Below are 22,294 nucleotides of genomic sequence, written 5' to 3' on the forward strand. Positions count from 1 at the left end.
GTTGGCCTTGGCCTAGGAAATACATTGAACAACGCTTACCAACGAGGAATGAGTTATGCAAGCGATGCGAATGTGGAGAGTCGGAGAGTTAGAATCATAGGAGCTGACTTTACGATAATCTGAACTGAAACAAGACAAAGCTAAAAATAAAAAGGAAATGGAAAAAGGCTTGAAGTAATAAAAAATAAACAACATCTTCAAAATGTTCTGCGAAGATTTCCTTCTCGGATGATCATGTAGAAAAGGCTAAGGCAGTAGCGGCGAACACGTCCCCCCCCCCCCCCCCCAGTTCTCGACAGGATCAATTTTTCAATTCGTCTCAATCCGATCGGAAAAAGTTGGGGGAGGGGTAATATTTTGGCAACGTACTTTTCGTTATGTAATCCTATGATTTTCAAACTGCCTTTACATAGCCGAAAGTGAGTAATGGGCGTTCCTTGTTAGTAAAAGGGCGTTTTCTGGTGCTAAAATGGGCGTGGTCTAAAATCTTTTGTTTTGCCCCCCCCCCCCAGAGCGTAGTGGCTGGCGCCGCCATTGGGCTAAGACCCTCCCGGGCCCGGGGGGGGGGGGTTACTTAGTATATTTTGCTGACAGGATGTGCACGTCTTTCCGGGTATCATTTTCAGCAATTTATTCTAAGGCCGGGTATCTGTTCAAAGGATATAATCTAATCAAGGGCGGATTCAGGGTGTCGCAAGGAAGACCGTCAGATTTTCAGAATTTAGTTTTAGTCTTCAATCATTGAAATAATGCAATCGTGTTTACCACAATCTTTTATTTCCCTCCTTACAGATAATACATTTACCTCTCTTTACACAATAAACACAGGACCGAACTTGGTCGATCTCACACACAATGCTACGATTTAATTCAATATAGAAGAAATTCAAAGACCATCCTAGACCGTAAACAGTATGATTTTTGAACAAGTCACCCGTGCCGCACAAATATGCAGGGCTTTTGGGAAAATGTTTGACTGAACAATTTGAAATTTTCAGGGCCCCAGTCCCGTCGCCACCCTCAAAACTACTACAAGACAAGCCATGCAAACCTCGTTGGTGAGGCAACTTCCGCTCCTAAAGATAAGGGCGTTTCATCAATCAAAGTGTATCAGTCTTGCTTAGCGGGACAAATTGCAGTTAGAAAGTAAACGCTTACAAGACATGAAAATAGTATTCTAGACCAAAAATCAAGATGACTTTCTTAAAAAAAGGCGAAATTATTCCTTTTATTTATAGTGGTTGCAATAATCGACATTGTGAGCTTTATGGTTTTTGACTTTGAAATCAAACCTAGTTTCTCTGGTTCCGGGGGGGCTGGGCCCCTATCATGACTCTACCCTTGACCATGAGGGAGGCCCCCTCGACCGCCTGCTGGGTATTATTTATGTGCGACCGTCAACTTTTGTTCTCTATCCGCCCCTGAATCTTATGCTGATTTTCGTTTTTTTTCTATTCAATTAACAGCAAAGAGGCTGCCCGCCCATTGTGTTGGTTGTGTTCTGGCAACCATGGCAACTGGCACCAAAGCTTTTGTTTTCCTTTGTTCTTTTTTCCAGAAATTCTAAAACCGGGTGTCATTTTTAGCTTTTTTTCTAAAGCCGGTTCACCAAGACAATCTTAGGAGTGCACACCCCCGTCGTTTTGGTATCCAAGTGCCCCCCCCCCCCCGGGGGCTAAGGCTTTAGCTTTCCCCAGCGGGCTCAGTCAGTTGGTCAAACATATATCATGTGTAATCCTGAAAGTAGAAACGGGACCCTAATCTCTGATTCTGAGACCCCGTTCATACTGCTCCGTATTCATATGAAAGCTGATAAAAAAGTATCCGTTTGTGCCTTGCGTTCACACTGCTCCACCTTGAAAACGGAGACTTTTGAAAACGGAGACTTTTGAAAACGGAGGCTTTTGAAAAACGCTAACAACAACAACAACACAGCAAGATACTTAGACCGCGCCAATTTGAACAACTTTTCTTAACATGGCTGATTCACTCGAAGTTAGCATACTACTCGGAGGAATATTAGTGGCAGTGAGGTGTTTGAAAAGTTTATTAGCAGTGGCAAGTGCTGTAAACCAGTTTGTGGCGTTTTCCTTTTTATCCAGAACGGAGCAATGTGAACGCTTCATCGTTTTCACTTTTCATACCCTTTTCAAATGTATCCGGAACAGTGTGAACAGTCTGAACATGTTCTGTCTGAACAGTCTGAACAAAAATGAAAACGGAGCAATCTGAACATAGCCTGAGTTGCTTAAAATGTACCCTTTTCTCTGACTTTGCCAAATTTTGCAACCCTTTCCACTGAGAATATTCTCAAGCTCAAGCAAGTAATTTTGAAACCAATACGGGTAAGAACCATTCTATTTCTCAAACTTATGTTTAAAGGCATATTAAAGAGCAGAATTCACTAATTTTGATTTTAATAAAAACCCCTTAAATCAGACAGCAGTAAAACTATTACTGCAACGAATTGCTTAATTCACAACATTGTGTTTAATATTTTTTACAATGGAATGAAAAAGTTGTATCAACTTCCAAATACCCTGCAATGAGTAAAAACTAGCAGATCATAAAAGCTATATATTGTGCAGCACCATTGCCACTATTTTACATATAGTTTAAAATGTCGAAAACTGCACCATATTTCTGAGTGCCATCTACCTTCAATTTGACAGAGAATTCTATTGAAAGGAGTAATAACTACAGGGGAAAAACATGAAAAAAATCACAGAATTAGCCCATGGCCTATTTGTGTGACATAAAAAAAGGAATTATTACAATGTTAAACCATTCATGTCAATGTGCAATCAACTGACAAAATATGTGGAAAATGTAGCTTATACAGTATCAGTTTATAACATAACATAAATATATAAACAATGTATCATCCAGCTAGTTTCCACCCATTGTCTAGTTTGATTAAAGAAAGGATGAACCTAAGAATTTGAGTTTGGCTTAATCTAAACAGTTTTATCAACATTACTTTAGTCAAGTCAGATAATTTTGGATAAATAAAGAGAAGTTAAAGTATCACTGAAAATTTATTGTGTCACTGCCAAATATTTAAATATTTGGCAGCCTACGCAGTTATTACATTTACCTCTTTGCATCCAAAAAATGTCCCTATTATCTACTTTAAGATCCATAGTCAAGCACAGGACAATAAATATTAGTGGGCCTCATTATCGATTACCACATCTCTTCGAGGGTACAGGAATAAATTAAATTTTGTTAAAATGGTGAAAAGGCCTACAATTTGATTTTATATCTTTTATGGTTTTATGGTATGCATTGAGACGGAATTGAAAGAATGAACTTTGCAGGAAACCTTTTTAGCAGATGTTCTGAAGTTTAAAGAAGAATGCAGTCAATTTTCGATGAATTTAAGCAACAACAGAGGCTTGTTCGTATTGTCAAACCTTTCTCACTAGACTTGGTATAGAGTGGTGTCCCCCTCTTGGTGCACTTTGTAATAATAAAGCTAATAAAAAGACTGTTACCAATGTAAAAAAGAATATAAACCATTCACAGCTTTCTAAATGTGTGCTTTATATTCTGTTACGATCCAGGCTCAATATTCAAAACAGTTTCCTAGTATTAGCAAGTTGAACAACTGATTGTTGTCATCGACAAAATCTAGGCCCATCATCCTTGTAGTGCACCTAAAAGTTACAATTTTTACAGACTTTGAAAATTGATAAGTTTCTGTGAATAATCAATTCTTCAAAAACAAACCAAATAGGTATAATAAAATTTCCGTCAATTAATTCACAAATTAATGTTTTCGTTTAACTGCCCCCTCCCCCTTGTTTTTTACTCTGTTCAGAAACTGAATGACTTTGACAATGTGGAATTCTAAAAGCCAATCAAAATACTCGTAGCAAGCAACTGGTGAACCAAGAGGGCGATATCCACCCAATCAACATTGATCTCGTAAAACACTTCCTGATTTGTTCTAACCTTTTAAATCTCGCACATCGTGTCAACACAGAAAGGCGGTTTTGATAACCACAAGTAAACAATTTTTATTGTAACGAAGAAAAAATGAGGAAATTGAAACCAAAGTTTTGCGTAACCTAAAGACAAAACGAAGAATTTAAGGATACTTAGGAACTGGTTCAAGGTAAGCACTTGAAAAACTTGTCGGGAAATATATTTATTTGTTAAAAAGAATCAGGAACAGCCAGCAACTTGAAGATTAGTCATCAGCAAGTTATTTTCGCACGCTTTTTGAAAAAAACTAGGCCCAGTCTACTCTTATTTATATTTTTACAAGTGGTATTCCAATCATGCAGATCTTTTGCGGGTGCACCAAGAGGGGGACCTAACTCTTATCCAGGTCCAATGAGCAGGGGCTTTTCTTTGTCTGATTTCGACATTTTAAGTTGCTTGCCCATTAAAAAGTATACAGTTGTTTTCAGTTCTCTGCCAGATGTTCACTGGAACAATTTTGAGTAAATGGGTTGGATTGTTCACATTGGGACATTTAAAGGCACACCCAGCTAGTCATAAGTTTGCATGGTACCTAACTGTAGTAAAATACCTGAAATGAGAAAAATTATGTATACCAAGAGGATCGTGACTTTTCTACATCTGATTTAAACATCTGATTTTCCTTTTGTTTTATTCTTTTTTAAGTTTCTTTGTTTTAATGGGCCCATAGTTACTCTATTTAGAGAGCTCTTCCATAATCAAACATGAATACAATCATGTTATTTTTTTCAGTATCTGTAGAATATTTCAGTATCTTTAACCTGTATGGTATATATATTGTAAATTTGTAGTTGTGTAGTAATTGTGTTAAATTGTATATAGGATTGATTTTACCAACAAATGAAACTGAAACTGATTAATTGGCAGTGTTAATCTGAAAGTGCAAAATAAATTGAATTGAAAGTAACAAGTTGACAATTATTAGAAACTATAAATTGTCAATAAATCTGTCAAGTGACTGACATATTTTCCTAGGCATTGTTTTTCATAATAGGTAGAAAATATTTGATTAGTGCAGTGCAAGGTTTTAGCAACAGAAAAGTGGGACAGCTGATTTCATGCACAGCTGATTTCATGACCTGTTTGAGTGTAACATCCTTAAACAAAAACTTGAATTTCTTATCTGGGATTTGAGCAATAGACATAACTAGATGCCACTGCAGAATTTGTTGTACTTCAATAACCATTGTGGTTCCACTGACTGAGTAAAAAACAACCCTATTTTTGCGATTCTTTTTCCTAGGATTCTAGCTTTCAGACCACCCTTTCTCGGTTTTTTTCGGAACTCACATGGTATACATTTGACAAACTGACTGAGGCCGCCGGGTAGCTTTCTCTTCCTTGCACACTTATTTGTGGCTAAAGATGACAGTTTTTGACCAGTGAAATGTGTTCAAGAAAAGCCAATCTCCTAAAACTTTCTCAGTAATTCCAATAAATGACTTTCCTGGTGATACTTTGTTCACAATTACCAACAATCAAGATCATAACCTCAACTTTTAGCAACAAACGCAACATTTCCGACACATATAACTTTAAACAAATTTCTAAATGCAACAATAAAAAACCCTGCCTTGCCTGTAGAAGACAGTAACTAATTGTTCTCACTAAGAAATCTTCAAAATTAGTTTGTCAAACTATGTCTACATTTCAATGAGCATAAAGCCTGTAATGCATCTTAGACGTCCAGTTTCATCTTTTTTCGTTTTCTTGTTCAGTTTACAATGGCAGACATGTGCTGGAGCAAAAATTTTGTTCCAGCTATCTATGCGTTACACGATTCTTGTCAGATCAAAGAACAGACAAGGAGGGGGGCTGAGCCCTCCGCTGTTTTGATGTATATTCTCAAATCTATCTGGTTAGCATTAAACAATTCTTCCTTTCTAGAAATTGATTCAAAAATCTGTCATGTCCTTGCAAACATTGAAACTGAGGGCCCGATGAGAAATTTTTTTCGATTTGGGAACTTCCATAAGTATCGTATTATTGCATTAGAAACAGTGAGCCCTAGGCCCAGTGACAACATCATTTCTTAAGGAGTTTCTCAATATAGCTGCTTGATAATTTGCTCATTGGGAATGCTTCTTCAAGGTGTCTTTGCATGGAGGAAGCTGATGAGAATCTGCTTCACCTTTCTTTGCACAGAACATTGCATATCTGCATTTATTCACATCGGAAATGCTTCTTGAAATGAAATGAACAGGCTGGATCACATCAAAAATATCTTTATATTGCAAAAGAAAATTATGGCCTTCATGGTGAGAAAACATCAATTTCAGGAAAAAAGTACTAAGTACTTCTGATAATCATGTATCTTTGAAGGAAAACAACAATTGCCTGCAAACCTCTATGTTTCTGAATTGTTTTATGAAATTGTCTACGATTTACTACCATATTACACAAATTTTGGTGTGCTTATCTTGCATCAAGGGATTAAACTAAAGGTTAATAAAATGTCCCATGTATAATGGTTTTGTATACATCAAGGAAGGGGTTTGAACATAGTAACATTGGTCAATAAAGACTTCACTTTGGGAACTTCCTTAAAAATATCTTTTTCAGTCCAGGTCCTTTAACTATTTAGGTGATCTTAACAGGTTTTGAGACTGAGTGAAACAAATTTTAAATCTGATCTTTTTATGTTTGAAAAAACCTCATTTACCTTAGTCATATGCAAAAAACCATAGAAACACATGAGGTAGAAAGAGTTGAATAGATAGGGATTATAATCATAACAAAATTGATTTTGGCTTCTTGGTTAGTTTAGTTGTTTATTTCTTTAACTGTAACTCTTTTTATAAGAACAATTTTATAAACAAGGGCCTCAAAACCAGTTAAAGTCAGAACAAAGTTTTCAAAATAAGAAAAGCCAGCCTGAACTTCAATTTCCTGGCTCCTATAAAACAGAATGTAAGGCCTAAATCAGTCAAGATACAAGGGGTTAAATCCTCAAGAATAGCATATGAATTTGATATTTCTTGCTTATTGAGCAATTTTTGTATCTTCTGTCAAATTTGGACTTCTGTGTTCTGTACATGTATACATACATACAGTTTGGTAATGAGATCTAAAAGCTACATATAAACAGTTCAGAGGTAAATGATATAATTGTTTTGTAAGTATTCTGTTTGTTAAACTCATTAGTTTAGCGTTCTCTTCTATCCTCGAGGTCCCAAGAATTTGATTCCATAACATTGGGCCACGATCACGAAATGGTGTAAATGCTCTACGCTTGCAATAATTTTTGCTTCGAAGTTGATCGCAATGATAAGCAGCATCCATACAGATGTTATAGCGACTGGATCCAAGGAACCTCTATCCTTAAACCACTGTTCTGACGCCTTTTTTGGATGTTAGGTTTTTCAAATGATCGGTATTTCTTGAGATGACAAGTATCTTCTCTCGCAGGGGCGGCTGGGAGAGATTTTAAACTGCTATTAGAAAAAATCGTGTCAGGGCGTGGCTACCGCTGTTTTTACTTCCAACCACACCCTCTTCAATGGTTGTTTTCAACATTGCACTGTTTTTTCTATGCTCTACCTCACAGTCTTATCTTGATTTTATTTGCCGCAAGTTGAAGACGCCTTTTTAATGTTCTCCATCTCATAGTCATAAAGAGAAGAGCAAAAGGGGGGGGGGGCCACGGTCGGAGGTATGTTTGATCTCCAGTGCAACATGGCCCATCGTCAGACTTATCAGACTTTAATTTTGATACTAATCCCAAAAAGATTGTAAAGTTGTAACACGTTTCTTAGTTCTAAATAGAATTCAGAGACATTTTTTCAAATTTTTACTGAAACGACTTACATTGGAGTACATATACAGTTCTGAAGTCGTGTCTACACACAAATTCCGTCTTTCAATTACGACTGTAGGCTTTGGCTTCGACGGCTTGCGGCATGCAGATAAATATCATCAGCTTAAAGTAAAAAAGGCCTTCTGCCCATAGCCGTAGCCTCTTTTTTGTTGCTATTAACGGCCCTCTTATAATAGCAAAATCATATCGGCAAGTATCGTACATTGAAATACTCCTTAATAAGGACAAATATTTCTAAAAAATGCTCATTGTTAACATACAAAACCAAAGCGCCATATTTTCAAATTCAATTTATGTGCAGATTTAAATTTTTGATGAAACTAACGTAAGAAGGAACGGAGGAATCTTGCTATTAGAAGTGACCCGGCTAAAAGCAAGTCCGCATATATTGGGTCTTTCACAACAGCATGATTGGCCAATTTACGTCACACAAGGAAACACAAACAAAGGTGAATATGAAAGTTGCTATTAGGATTCACAAACCTAATAGCAAATTTTCAGGGCTGTGGCTGTAGTATTTGTTTGAGGCCGTCCGATGAATGCGTCACAAGAAGTGTCGCGACAAGCGTAGGAGGGAGGTCTTTTCTTGAAAGGATCAAATCAGTTTCAAGAGTAGCGGCTTCTGCTCGCTTCACCATGGCCATATCACGCCATATCATTGCAAAATGGCAGGAAAACAGTTAGCTATCCAAGTAAACTGTTTTTGCCGAGGATTTTCCAGTGCTAGTTTCATTATAAGTTTCATTCAAGATATATGACCAGTAGATTATGGCAGCCTGTGCTGAAAAAATTTGCTATTAGACTAATAACGCTAATACCGCTCCAAGCCGCCCCTGATTCTCTGCATTATTTCGTTTGTCGCTGAGCAGAGACAAGTTCACCAGTGCTCTGAAGAATAATCCTCGTCGCTACTCAACCATCCTCGTACAGAACCCTGTTTTTGGTGTTTGAACAATTCATGTTTTTGTTGCCTAGGCCAGCTGAGCGACAACGATACTGCAATGAACGGCCGTCTGATGGCTACGATGGAATGCGCGTGCGCTTCTTAGCTTCATACCCCCTGGCACAAAACATTGCATATCTGCATTCATTCACGTCGGAAATGCCCTTTTTTTCTCCATAGACATCACATACAAAAGCTTCTAACTGTAGCAGGAGATCTTCAGATATAGACCAGTTTTCCCAAAGTTGCTGGAACGTAAGCTTGGAGAAGTCATGTATCAGCCGCCACTTGTTCAGAACTTAGGTCTTTTTGTTCCTCTACCTTTTCAGCTGTGATCTTGATGCATCGGTTTTCAGACGTTACATATAATTTATTGCCTTTCAATCTCTTTCGACTCAGTAGTTTTTGCCAGTGCTCCACGACAAATCTGACAAGACATGTTTTGTTGTTGCCATTGCACAAGAAGTTCTTGAATTGCTTTACCTTCTGGCCAGCTGTAATGTTCTTGAAAGTTACGGCATCACTTGCACCTCTGAGCTCTCTTTCTGCTGATTTCATTGAAATTTCTCTGCATACGTCAAGAATAACATCAACTCTACAACAATCCTCTCCTTCACGCAGTACTCTTGACAAAATCTTATCTTCGATCTCACCAAAAGTAAGATAGTCTACTTTCAACTTTTGGACCAGTGCCATTCCATCAATTGTTTTCAATTATCAATTATTCCATCAATTAGAATTGCTGGTTCTTTTCCAAGTTGCCTTATTAGTCTTGCGGGGAAAGCCATTGCTACTGGCCAAGGAAGCTGGAAGAGGGCCTAATGGGTGCTTGAAAACATCTTGCATTTGCAGATTTCGGGTTTCAGCAATTATAATCTGTTATAGATCGCAATCTATCTCATTTACGCTGGCTCGAAACATATATACTTCTCCACGAACCAAGAAATCTCTTCAAATAAAACTCAAACGTACGCCTTGTCTCATCATATCTCAATTTATCTACACGTCTTTCCTCAACACATTTTACGCTAACACTGCCCTACTGTACTTTTATAAACTCAATTTACATTACTCAGCTAATCAACATGTCAAATCAGTGAACCTATATTTGCTTATACCGATACAAAGGTCGTACGTAGGTTTTTAATACATCACGAATATCAGTTTCCTTTACCTTGTTCACGTACACATTAACAGAAGACAAGTACGTAAATATAATATCATAACAAAACAAATTAAGCTACTTCGAGTCCTCAAGTGAATAAAGCAATATATAATTAATAGAGAAAATTGTCTGTTGTCTTTAAAAAGCAATATATCTAAGAATATAACATAACTAAATGGTTGCTATGCGCGCTGTAGAATCCCCCACATAATCATCCGAGCAAACAAATTTCGATCCGCGCGAAGAACGGTTTCGGTGTGTCTTTGTTCTTTGCCACCTTTTTGGTTGTCGATAAAGCATTAAATGTTTTCAACTTTTGCTTCTTCAGCGTGTCATAGATCCTTACCGTTGTAGGCTGGGATTCGAGATGGGTCTTCTTGAAATCAGCATAGGCTGCCTCTCCAACTTTGAAGGCACTTGCAAGGCCCTCTGCTATAGCTGTAATGGCAACAGCTTCTGTTGAGATGCTAGAAAGCTGTCCATGGCCTGCAAATGGATCTGTCCAGTTCTTTATCAAATCAGCCATGGCGGTAACATCTTTCTTATCTTGGGCATTGCGCGACGATTGAAGATCGGCATGACCATGCTTTCCTTTAGCATAGCCAACCATTTCGCGCAAATTACGCAGGAATAAAGCTCGGAACTCTGCCATCAAGTAGTATCTTTGTACTGCTCCAGGTCTCAAACTCAAGCCTTTGGTACCCCCAGCTGTTTGGGTATCCTTATTTACTGTTTCCTCAAGGGTTTGATCTACGGAAATTCTTCCAAATGTATTTTCTTTGCTCAGCTGGACTGAAAATCCGCCGTTTCCCATGAATTTGTATATTTCGAGATGATCATCTTGCAGTTTTGTCATATCGCTATAATAAGCTGACATGTATCGCGAGTAAGTGATTGCGTTGTATGCAAAGCACCAAGGGAGCATCTGGCGGATACAAGAGAGATGAAGCTCCCAATTACCTTCTCTTGAGGCACGAATCATCTGAAGAAGTAGTTCAATCATGTCTATGTAGGACATCCAGAATGCTGATGGGGGATCATTGGCATTGCGGAAATGATCCGCGTATTCAGCAAAAAGTGAAGAATAACGTTGGAAAACTCGGCTCATCAGAAGCTTACCGTGTCTTTCTTTAGATAGTTCATCAGCTAGTTTGTGTGTAAATATACTACGACTTTTGCGATGGTAATAAACTCCATTCGGCATTTGATCATCGTTCACCTGTACACTGAGAATGCCTTTGTGATCTCGGATTTCGCCAGCTTTTTTCGATGTTTTTCACGAGTCAAGGGAGTTTGGACTGACTTAATTAGTGTTATCATCACTACAGTGTATTATACAGTAAGGCTCAGTTCTTCGTATTTTACTAGGTATGCTTACATCCATATTTTTACATCTTCGAGAAACGTAAAAATTCTAAAAACAAAATGGCTTCCTTGTCCATTTGTGCCCAGTCTTTTAGAAAGAGTTACGATACAGGGCTACAATGTAACCTGAATCAGGGTACACAATTAAATTTACTTTGTTTATTTTTTATTTTTTAATCATAGGCAAGAAGAAAAATAAATAGATGAGGAAATGACGTCACAATCGCATTTTTAGTTATCCTTAAATAAAAAGTGGCAATTTATCTTACATGAATGATATTGAATCTAAGTATGTTTCATTTAGTGTGAAATATACAGAATTACTTTTCTGCTGATTTTGCGAAATTCAAGGACACGTGACACCTTTAAGCTACTCTGAAAACATTTCCATCATATTTTTTTAAATCTACACAAAATAAGCTTTGATTTGATATATGGTGGCCCTCATCCCCCTGAGTGGTAACGATCGGCCATTTTCAGCTACTTGGCCCATGGACTAATTAATTCGTTTATATTAGGCTCGTACGTTTTAGAGCTAACCATAGGCTTGTGACTCTTTGTCCATTGATCATCAACAGAAACAATATCTCACCTCCAAACTTTCAAGCATCTCCATTCGCATCACTTACTAAATATTCAGCTCAAGAAACAAAACTTGGACTAACCCAGAGCTACTCCCCTTTTAACGTCTTTTTTCTTTTCTTATTTTTATGATTATAATAGTCTATTGTAATAGTATATTGTAAACGTCTATTTTTATTTTGTAAAACAGGCTAGCCAGTTTTGTAATTGTAGTTTTAAATGGAATTCAAAATGAAAAGTTTCCATTGTTGTTATTATGCTACCAAAAAATTGAAAAAAGGAATTGTAGTTATTGAAAATGAGCGGCGCACCTTTCATAGAAATTAAATACTTCTCGCGAATTTTACTACAACAACTTAACTCATCTGCTTCTACCGTCAAAAACATCTCAAATCACGATACGGAGCCTAATCACCCTCTTCCTTTGGAGCCTCCTTTCTATCAAAAGATCAAATCAGTAATACGTTGTATGAAATCTTTTGCCACTCCATGTCCCCGTGACAAAATCTTTATCATTTTGTTAAAAAGATATCCATAATTCATGAAATCTGGCTCTCTGGAAAAGTTCCTTTAGAGTGGATAAAAGCCTGCAGCACCATCCTAATTCTCAGAAAGGGTAGCAATAACGATCCAGCAAACTTCCGGCCAATCTCACTTGACCCAGTACCTTTGAAAATCTTCTCATCATGTCTGCGCTACAGTCTATGCAATTTTCTTAAAGTGAATGGTTCCATTGAGCATTAAGTACAAAAAGGCTTCAGGACGAATATTTGAGAGACCTTAGAGCATACTGCAATAACGGCTCAGGTCCTAAACAAAGCTCGCATCAAGCAACGTTCACTGGTTGTTACCTTTCTCGATCTTAAAAATGCATTTGGAGAAGTACATCATAATTCGATATCAACAGTCCTCCTTTACCATCATATTCCGGAAAATATACAGCTTCTAATCTCTAGCCCTTACAACAACTTTCAAACCTCCACAATCACAAGCAAATACCAAACTCCAGCAATTCCGGTATCCTGTGGTGTGCTTCAAGGTAACTGCCTAACCCCCTTTATCTTTAATCTCTGCATTAATACATTTATTCAATTTTTTAAGGCTGAAAAGTACAAACAGCTAGGCTTCTCTTCTCATGACCAAAACGACCGTATGTATCAACCAGTTCACTGGTTTCCATTTGCAGACGACGCTGCTGTTATTACCAGCAATGAAAAAAGAAAACCAGTATCTTCTGAACTGTTTCACTCGACGGTGCCAATGAACATTCGTGTCGACACATGTATCGCATTCGGTATCAAGAAATTTTCTTCCCGCTCTCTTCCATTTCAGCCAAAGCTTTTCGCTAATAATGAGACCATTCCATCTGTAGAAAATGGAAAATCATTTAAGTACCTTGGTCGCCACTCTGACTTTATAATGACCAATCAAGTGCACAAATCCACACTGACGAACCTGCTTCAGCGAATCGACTCTCAACTTCTTCTTCTAAAAAACAAATTACGTCTCTATAACAACTACGCTCTTTTTAGAATTTCCTAGCATCTTACAGTGGCAGATTTATCTAAGGACCTGTTACCATGGAGGCGAGTTTCCCGGCTAGCCGAGTTTCCCGGTAAAGCGGGTTGATTAACTACCAGTGTTCACATGTAGCCGGGAAACTCGGGCAGGCGGGATAAAAATTCTGCGAAATAATGAAGTAATATGCGTTTGATGCCATTCAAAGGCGGGAAAGGAAAGTTTCGCATCAGGGTGGTTTCAACAAACATTTTCAAGAATTTGAGACCGATTTTGATGACAAACTTATATTTTCGCCTGCTGTTATTTCATCTACAAGGAATTTGTGCTTTTGTTTTGGCTTACCGAGAAGCAAGGGATGCTATTTTGTTTAAAAGCCTTTTGCTGAAAAGGAACAGGATTATTAGAAAACTCAAGATACAAAAAACGCGAGATTATTGAGAAAAAACACTGCACATGGTACCACACGTGCGTATTTTATCCCGTTCACATGAGTTAGCCGGGAAATTCGGCTGAGCGAGATCCCGCCTCTGTCTGCTGGGATCCCGGCTGGCCACTTTCCCGGCTGTCCATGTAAACGGTGAAGTGAAAAACTGTTAATATCCTATGCATTCCGGAAAACTCGGCGAGCCAGTTTTACCACAGAATAGGAATTAGGCAGAGGGGAAACTTCTGCCTATCAGGTGAAGCCTGAAAAAACTTGCGCATGCGTTAACTTATACGAGGCTTAGCATGTATCTGTCGGGGAAATTTTGAAAAAGAATGAAAGTAGACAACTTTATTTGTGACAAAATGCCCTATGATAGTGAACAAATTCAATTATGTATCATAATTCGTTTATATCTGATTAATGAATGATAATATGTCATGGCTAACTTCGTCTAATGAAATCGAGGTTAAAGGAGCATTATAGAATTCTATTTTTGACTCAGGCTTCAGAAACAACTAAGGAACCGACGAGAGTTACCCTTCTGCCTATTTCCTATTCTGTGGTTTTACCTTGCCATCTGTCAATTTTATTCAATGCCAAACTGTCAATCGAAATGCTCCGAAAACTTCTCCAAGTGAAAACATTCGTAACTTATGGAAAAATACTGGTAATGCGACCTATATACAATAAGATATATACAGGAATACAAAAGTAGTCTTCCACCAAGAACACAAAGCTGTCCACCAAGAACACAAAGAGCGCTTACAAAATCACCTAATTTCTCAAGGAAGTATACAATTCTATTATCTTGTTCGTTCTCCACCACATTTTAACAAGATTTGGTCTGACGTACAAAGCAAACTTCCTAAGAACATTTTCAATTTTACCATCAGGTACCTAAACAGCACCCTCCCTACTAACAAAAACGTAACAAAATGGAAGTTAAGCTAGACTTCCGATTGTTCGTACTGCCAACTGCCAGAAACTTTTCTTCGCGTTGTTACCGGCTGTAAGGTGTTCCTCGAGCAAAGTCATTATACTCTGTCCTAAACTTTCTTGCTACTTCCTTTGAAGCAATTAATGACTCTTCTATCTTTGCAGATTTACCAGGCTTTCTTTCACCATCGATTGGCGACAAGCTTCACCCTGACCTACTCCTAAAAACGAGCAAAGACACCCTTACATCATACATCTTAGAATTAACTATAGGTTTTGAAACTAATATCGACATTAACTCTGCTATGAAACACAATAGATATGCGCCTCTTATTTCTGAACTAGAACATCATTTCAAATCAGACGAATCTGTTAATTTTTCCATGGGTTCTCTTGGCACCTTTGGCAATTTCTGCAACTTCTTCATCAACATGTGTGATTTTCTTTCTACCGACCAACAAGGCAAACGGTATCTTATCTCAAATCTCTCCAACGTAGCTATTCGTACGGAAAACATGGACAAACCCAGACATTCTACCATTTTGATATATTTAAATATATAGATTTTAGCTTTTTCTTTCTTACTTACTTTGCATTTTTTTCATACGATGGTTTTAGTCTTATTTTGTAACCCAGGCTAGCCAGTTACAAATTACCTATGTAATAGAGAGGTTTGTAATTGTAGTTTAATTGAAAAGTTTTCATAAATTTATTTACAGTAGGCTGCAATGTACTTAGCTTTTTCACAGCTAATTAAGGCCTATTACAAAATTAAAGTTAAAAATATATATAAAAGGTAAAACTAATACATAAAATACTTCTAATAAATACATAAACGGTAAAATAAAGATCTACATTTTTATAGCTATTTAAGGCTTTTTCTGAAAATAGCTAGGGTCGGTAGAGGAAGGCGGTACAGGTATTGAAGGAGAGAAACAGATTCAAGTCCAATATAGATTTGGAGATCACTTAGTTCAGAACGCCTAAAGGCACTTGTCAATTAAGATCTGTACAAACAAAAGTACGAAGAATCACCCTCCAAGCAAATGTTCCATTCAGGGCAGAAATTGTTGCATTCAGGGCAGAAAAAGAAACAAAGTGTGTTTGTTAGATAGAATCAGTATACGGAGGTCAAATAATGTGAATGAAAATTATGGTGACATTTGTATGGACAGGTTCGAATATGGGCTATTTCGGTCTATATCTTTATTGTTAAAAAAATTAATGCAGAAATAGTCTTACTCGAAGTATGGTGTAAATACTTTTAGCTTCTTGATCAAAACTGCAAGATTGCAAATAAAAATAAAAATAGAGCGTCTAACTACAAAACTTAAACTCTTTTCGGTGAAATTTACAGACGTATTCCATCATACTTTCATATAATGCAATTGCACAGAACTGCAATCGTAGAAAAGACATATATAGTAAATGTTTTTAACTCAAACTGTGGACGAAACTCCAGTTGCCAATCACTATCAAAGAACTTGGTCAGTTAATTGCTTGTGTCCATTCATTGCTCAAATTCCCAAAAATCCCAGACCTATACATCAATCCCAGACCGAATTCCGACTCCAGGTGGTGACTCTGATTGGGTTCTGCCATCTGCATATATCTGGGAATGACGTCATAAAAGTTTAAGAAATGCGATTTAGCTGAGACGGCGACAAAAAGCGAAGGAAGTTGTAATTTGTTGAATAATTGGCTCCAGTCAAAACTCTTCGTCATAAAACTACGCGGCTTCATTTGATCAAGAGCGTCGTATTTGAAAAGTTACTTTCGAGTCTGTTAAGTCAAAGTCTTCCCTCTCTTTTTAAATGTTTGCTTTTGTGATAGGCTAAACCTACCTGTGAGGCGTTTGCAATGCGAGAAGGAAAATTCTTTAATTCCATAAATAAGATTTCTTAAGTACCTTCCTGTTGATTTCAAGCTGTAAACAAACTAGAGGATGCAAATTTATCGGTGGCAATACAAATTGCTGCAAATGTTTGTTCTTCTTCTGAGAATAGCCACATTTTCAACACGATAATTGTGCATATTACGCAACAGGTTTGCCATCGAATAAAAATGAGTTACCCTCGCTTCCTTTCGAAGTAATTGAATCCTTGAAAGCCAATTATACATTGAATCTAGACAAACATCGAAGGTACATATAATACGGGTCTCCCTGGTGCTTGCCATCTTCAACAGCTCTTGTGTTAAAGGAAGAAGTTGCAACAGGGCAATCTATCTGTGAGTAATGGTTTCTAACTTTGCCTTGCAAATTTTTATATCGTAGTTTTATATCAGACATCAGTGAACTGGCACCGCAGCAGCTACGTTTTAGTTTCAATGAAATATGAAAGTGCTATTCTTGCAGTGTGTTATTGACAACCTTGAACCTCTTACACTCGTGCAATAACTGGCTACGCTGCCTATTCTCTATCACAACTTTTTTTTCATATATCCAGATAAAATGTTACAATACAAACTACATTCTACTTTACTTGCTAATTGCTCGACAATGCCAACCCCATGGCCATTACATGCAACTAGACAAACAAATAAGAACGCTACACGTACACATAATCAATGTTACAAAAAAAGAAATATATATATATATATATAGAGAGAAGATTACAGGTACAAGATAATACGTTTTGAAAAACTGAAAATAGCAAATAAGTGGGTGAGGCACAAGATTTAGGGATATTTGATGAAACTGGTTTTATAGTCATTCAAAGCGTTCCATTCTTGAAATTTACAGGATAGTAGATCCCAGAATGAATTTATTTACTTCAAATGGCAATTTTTTGTCGCCGTACAAAAGAATCTGTAAAAGGATAGATAGGATTTGGAACGTTGGTAAATTCAAAAGAGTGCAGTACTGGAATGACACAAGCGAGGAGGTCACGTCTTTGTCCTTCAAAAGAATGGCATGACAATATGAAGTGCTCCGTATCCTCAAGACCATGGTTGATCGGGCACATCGGGTTGATTGTGTCACTAAAATTATGACTGAATTTGTGGAAATTTAGTTTGCTCAACCCTACCCTAAGTTGAGTTAATAAAGAAAGCCCTCGTGGGTCATAGATATCGAAAACAGAGTTAGAAAGTGGTCTTATGATCGACAGCAATCTATTCTTGAATATATCAATGGAAGGCGATTCTCTGATTTCAGGGTCAAGCTGATTCCATTCATGTAAGCTGTTTGGGAAAAAGCTTGACTTATATTTTCCAGTTTTTGCTCCAATTTGTCCAACAACGGGTTGATTAGGAAAAGCATAATATGATTGAATCAGCTGGGGAATAGGATTTCTTAGATAATCTGGCATCAGATTGTTAATGATCTTGTAGATCATAAAAAGTCGTCTACTCCATCTTCTCAAATACATTGTCTCTACTTCATCTACTCTATCACAACTGTATCTGAGATTGATTGATACTTGCATTCCATGCAGATTACATCCAATCGCAATTTAACAACAAAGCTACTACCTATACACATTTCTTTGCCCGCTGAAAATGCAGTAGCTGCAAGAAATGCACACAAGGCATTTCTCTATACCTTTTGGCATTTCTCTAGCAGGCTACCTTTTTGGCATTTCTCTAGCAAGCTACCTTTTTGGCATTTCTCTAGCAGGCTACCTTTTTGGCATTTCTCTAGCAGGCTATCTTTTTGGCATTTCTCTAGCAGGATACCTTTTTGGCATTTCTCTAGCAGGCTACCTTTTGGCATTTCTCTGGCAGGTTACCTTTTTGGCATTTCTCTAGCAGGATACCTTTTTGGCATTTCTCTAGCAGGCTACCTTTTTGGCATTTCTCTAGCAGGCCACCTTTTTGGCATTTCTCTAGCAAGCTACCTTTTTGGCATTTCTCTAGCAGGCTACCTTTTGGCATTTCTCTAGCAAGCTTCCTTTTTGGCATTTCTCTAGCAGGCTACCTTTTGGCATTTCTCTACCAGGCTACCTTTTTGGCATTTCTCTAGCAGGTTACCTTTTTGGCATTTCTCTAGCAAGCTACCTTTTTGGCATTTCTCTAGCAGGTTACCTTTTTGGCATTTCTCTAGCAAGCTACCTTTTTGGCATTTCTCTAGCAGGCTACCTTTTTGGCATTTCTCTAGCAGGCTACCTTTTTGGCATTTCTCTAGCAAGCTACCTTTTTGGCATTTCTCTAGCAGGCTACCTTTTTGGCATTTCTCTGGCAAGCTACCTTTTTGGCATTTCTCTAGCAAGCTACCTTTTTGGCATTTCTCTAGCAGGCTACCTTTTTGGCATTTCTCTAGCAAGCTACCTTTTTGGCATTTCTCTAGCAGGTTACCTTTTTGGCATTTCTCTAGCAAGCTACCTTTTTGGCATTTCTCTAGCAGGCTACCTTTTTGGCATTTCTCTAGCAGGCTACCTTTTTGGCATTTCTCTAGCAAGCTACCTTTTTGGCATTTCTCTAGCAGGCTACCTTTTTGGCATTTCTCTGGCAAGCTACCTTTTTGGCATTTCTCTAGCAAGCTACCTTTTTGGCATTTCTCTAGCAGGCTACCTTTTTGGCATTTCTCTAGCAAGCTACCTTTTTGGCATTTCTCTAGCAAGCTACCTTTTTGGCATTTCTCTAGCAGGTTACCTTTTTGGCATTTCTCTAGCAAGCTACCTTTTTGGCATTTCTCTAGCAGGCTACCTTTTTGGCATTTCTCTAGCAGGCTACCTTTTTGGCATTTCTCTAGCAAGCTACCTTTTTGGCATTTCTCTAGCAGGCTACCTTTTTGGCATTTCTCTGGCAAGCTACCTTTTTGGCATTTCTCTAGCAAGCTACCTTTTTGGCATTTCTCTAGCAGGCTACCTTTTTGGCATTTCTCTAGCAAGCTACCTTTTTGGCATTTCTCTAGCAGGTTACCTTTTTGGCATTTCTCTAGCAAGCTACCTTTTTGGCATTTCTCTAGCAGGCTACCTTTTTGGCATTTCTCTAGCAGGCTACCTTTTTGGCATTTCTCTAGCAAGCTACCTTTTTGGCATTTCTCTAGCAGGCTACCTTTTTGGCATTTCTCTGGCAAGCTACCTTTTTGGCATTTCTCTAGCAGGCTACCTTTTTGGCATTTCTCTAGCAAGCTACCTTTTTGGCATTTCTCTAGCAGGCTACCTTTTTGGCATTTCTCTAGCAGGCCACCTTTTTGGCATTTCTCTAGCAAGCTACCTTTTTGGCATTTCTCTAGCAGGCTACCTTTTGGCATTTCTCTAGCAGGATACCTTTTTGGCATTTCTCTAGCAGGCTACCTTTTGGCATTTCTCTAGCAGGCTACCTTTTTGGCATTTCTCTAGCAAGCTACCTTTTTGGCATTTCTCTAGCAGGCTACCTTTTTGGCATTTCTCTGGCAAGCTACCTTTTTGGCATTTCTCTAGCAAGCTACCTTTTTGGCATTTCTCTAGCAGGCTACCTTTTTGGCATTTCTCTAGCAAGCTACCTTTTTGGCATTTCTCTAGCAGGTTACCTTTTTGGCATTTCTCTAGCAAGCTACCTTTTTGGCATTTCTCTAGCAGGCTACCTTTTTGGCATTTCTCTAGCAGGCTACCTTTTTGGCATTTCTCTAGCAAGCTACCTTTTTGGCATTTCTCTAGCAGGCTACCTTTTTGGCATTTCTCTGGCAAGCTACCTTTTTGGCATTTCTCTAGCAAGCTACCTTTTTGGCATTTCTCTAGCAGGCTACCTTTTTGGCATTTCTCTAGCAAGCTACCTTTTTGGCATTTCTCTAGCAAGCTACCTTTTTGGCATTTCTCTAGCAGGCTACCTTTTTGGCATTTCTCTAGCAAGCTACCTTTTTGGCATTTCTCTAGCAAGCTACCTTTTTGGCATTTCTCTAGCAGGCTACCTTTTGGCATTTCTCTAACAGGCTACCTTTTTGGCATTTCTCTAGCAGGCTACCTTTTTGGCATTTCTCTAGCAGGCTACCTTTTTGGCATTTCTCTAGCAGGATACCTTTTTGGCATTTCTCTAGCAGGCTACCTTTTTGGCATTTCTCTAGCAGGCCACCTTTTTGGCATTTCTCTAGCAAGCTACCTTTTTGGCATTTCTCTAGCAGGCTACCTTTTGGCATTTCTCTAGCAGGATACCTTTTTGGCATTTCTCTAGCAGGCTACCTTTTGGCATTTCTCTACCAGGCTACCTTTTTGGCATTTCTCTAGCAGGCTACCTTTTTGGCATTACTCTGGCAGGTTACCTTTTTGGCATTTCTCTAGCAAGCTACCTTTGTGGCATTTCTCTAGCAGGTTACCTTTTTGGCATTTCTCTAGCAAGCTACCTTTTTGGCATTTCTCTAGCAAGCTACCTTTTTGGCATTTCTCTAGCAGGCTACCTTTTTGGCATTTCTCTAGCAGGCTACCTTTTTGGCATTTCTCTAGCAAGCTACCTTTTTGGCATTTCTCTAGCAGGCTATCTTTTTGGCATTTCTCTAGCAAGCTACCTTTTTGGCATTTCTCTAGCAGGCTACCTTTTTTGCATTTCTCCAGCAGGCTACCTTTTTGGCATTTCTCTAGCAAGCTATCTTTTTGGCATTTCTTCGGATTTCTTTACAATATGCTTTGCCACTACTGTTTGAATGACGAGTGAGGAATTGAGTATCTGCAATATCTGAATGGCTACGTGCTGGATGAAAATACTTCTGGAGCGTCGTTTCTGCCTATATTACGATTCTACATTTTTGAATAGTGTTTGATGATTTTACATGCCATTCATCCCTATTTTACATGGTCTTTAACTAAATTCTAATGACATTATGTTATTCTACGGCATTTAAATCCTCAGTCTAACATTTAACATGGCTTTTCAAATTCTCTATAACTTATATTCCAACTGCTTATTCATTCTGCGTGGCATTATTTATTATATGATTTTATTATACTCTGAGTGGCGTTTCATTTTGTATGGCGTTTCAAATTTCATTTGGCGTTTCAAACTCAATATGGCATGATGCATTGCGGCATGATGCATTGCGGCATAATGTGATCCATTGCGCGGGAAAATACCAGTATAATTCCAGCATGCTATTTCTTTCATTTTGAGTTCCTAATCAAACATATTTTTCCTAGGTAAAAAGAACGAAAATTAAAAGATGAAGACAGCGTTACTGTTTGTCATACTGTGTTCAGTTTACTTAATTACCACAGCATACACAATAGGAAATATGTACGATGCAGTCAGCGTCGATAAAAAGTCTTCCTGCAGGCAGGGATGCTGGGGCGACTTCAAAAGCTGCATCAATACGGACGATAGTTTGTCTGGTCACCTAGTTTGCTTAGAGCAGAAGGACTATTGCTACACTAAATGCTGAACTACTTAAGATGGAAAACAGGCTGGCCCGTTTTCATTGCCGAAATATAGACATGCTTAAAATCTTTAAGAAATTGATATAGAACAGAGTTTTGATTGGATATCATTTGACAATCACTTGATGATGCTCTTCTTATTTGAGTACAAACTAGAGTTTCTTATTTCAAATATCTATAGAATAGCTTTAAACCGTCAAGCCATGAATCAAACATATGCAACAACAACGTCATTGCAACGAACTTAGCAACAGGCTGCAAA

The 22,294-nt window shown here is 38.1% G+C and overlaps 1 protein-coding gene and 1 long non-coding RNA gene across 2 annotated transcripts; one reads left to right on the plus strand and one right to left on the minus strand.

Annotated features, from left to right (window-relative positions):
- The first annotated feature begins 402 nt into the window (after window positions 1-402).
- On the plus strand, window positions 403-22,158 carry LOC135686867 (uncharacterized). The gene is made up of 2 exons (XR_010516117.2): window positions 403-4,120; window positions 21,796-22,158. It is a non-coding gene; the product is annotated as an uncharacterized LOC135686867 (long non-coding RNA).
- LOC148960069 (uncharacterized) lies at window positions 9,720-11,383 on the minus strand. Its single transcript, XM_089109075.1, has one exon. The coding sequence runs from the start codon at window positions 11,117-11,119 to the stop codon at window positions 10,127-10,129; it is 993 nt and encodes a 330-aa protein (XP_088965201.1). The 5' UTR covers window positions 11,120-11,383; the 3' UTR covers window positions 9,720-10,126.
- Window positions 22,159-22,294: the final 136 nt, after the last annotated feature.

This window comes from Rhopilema esculentum, chromosome 6, assembly GCF_057945365.1.
Source record: "Rhopilema esculentum isolate cy_ngs chromosome 6, ASM5794536v1, whole genome shotgun sequence".
Classification (NCBI taxonomy): domain Eukaryota; kingdom Metazoa; phylum Cnidaria; class Scyphozoa; order Rhizostomeae; family Rhizostomatidae; genus Rhopilema; species Rhopilema esculentum.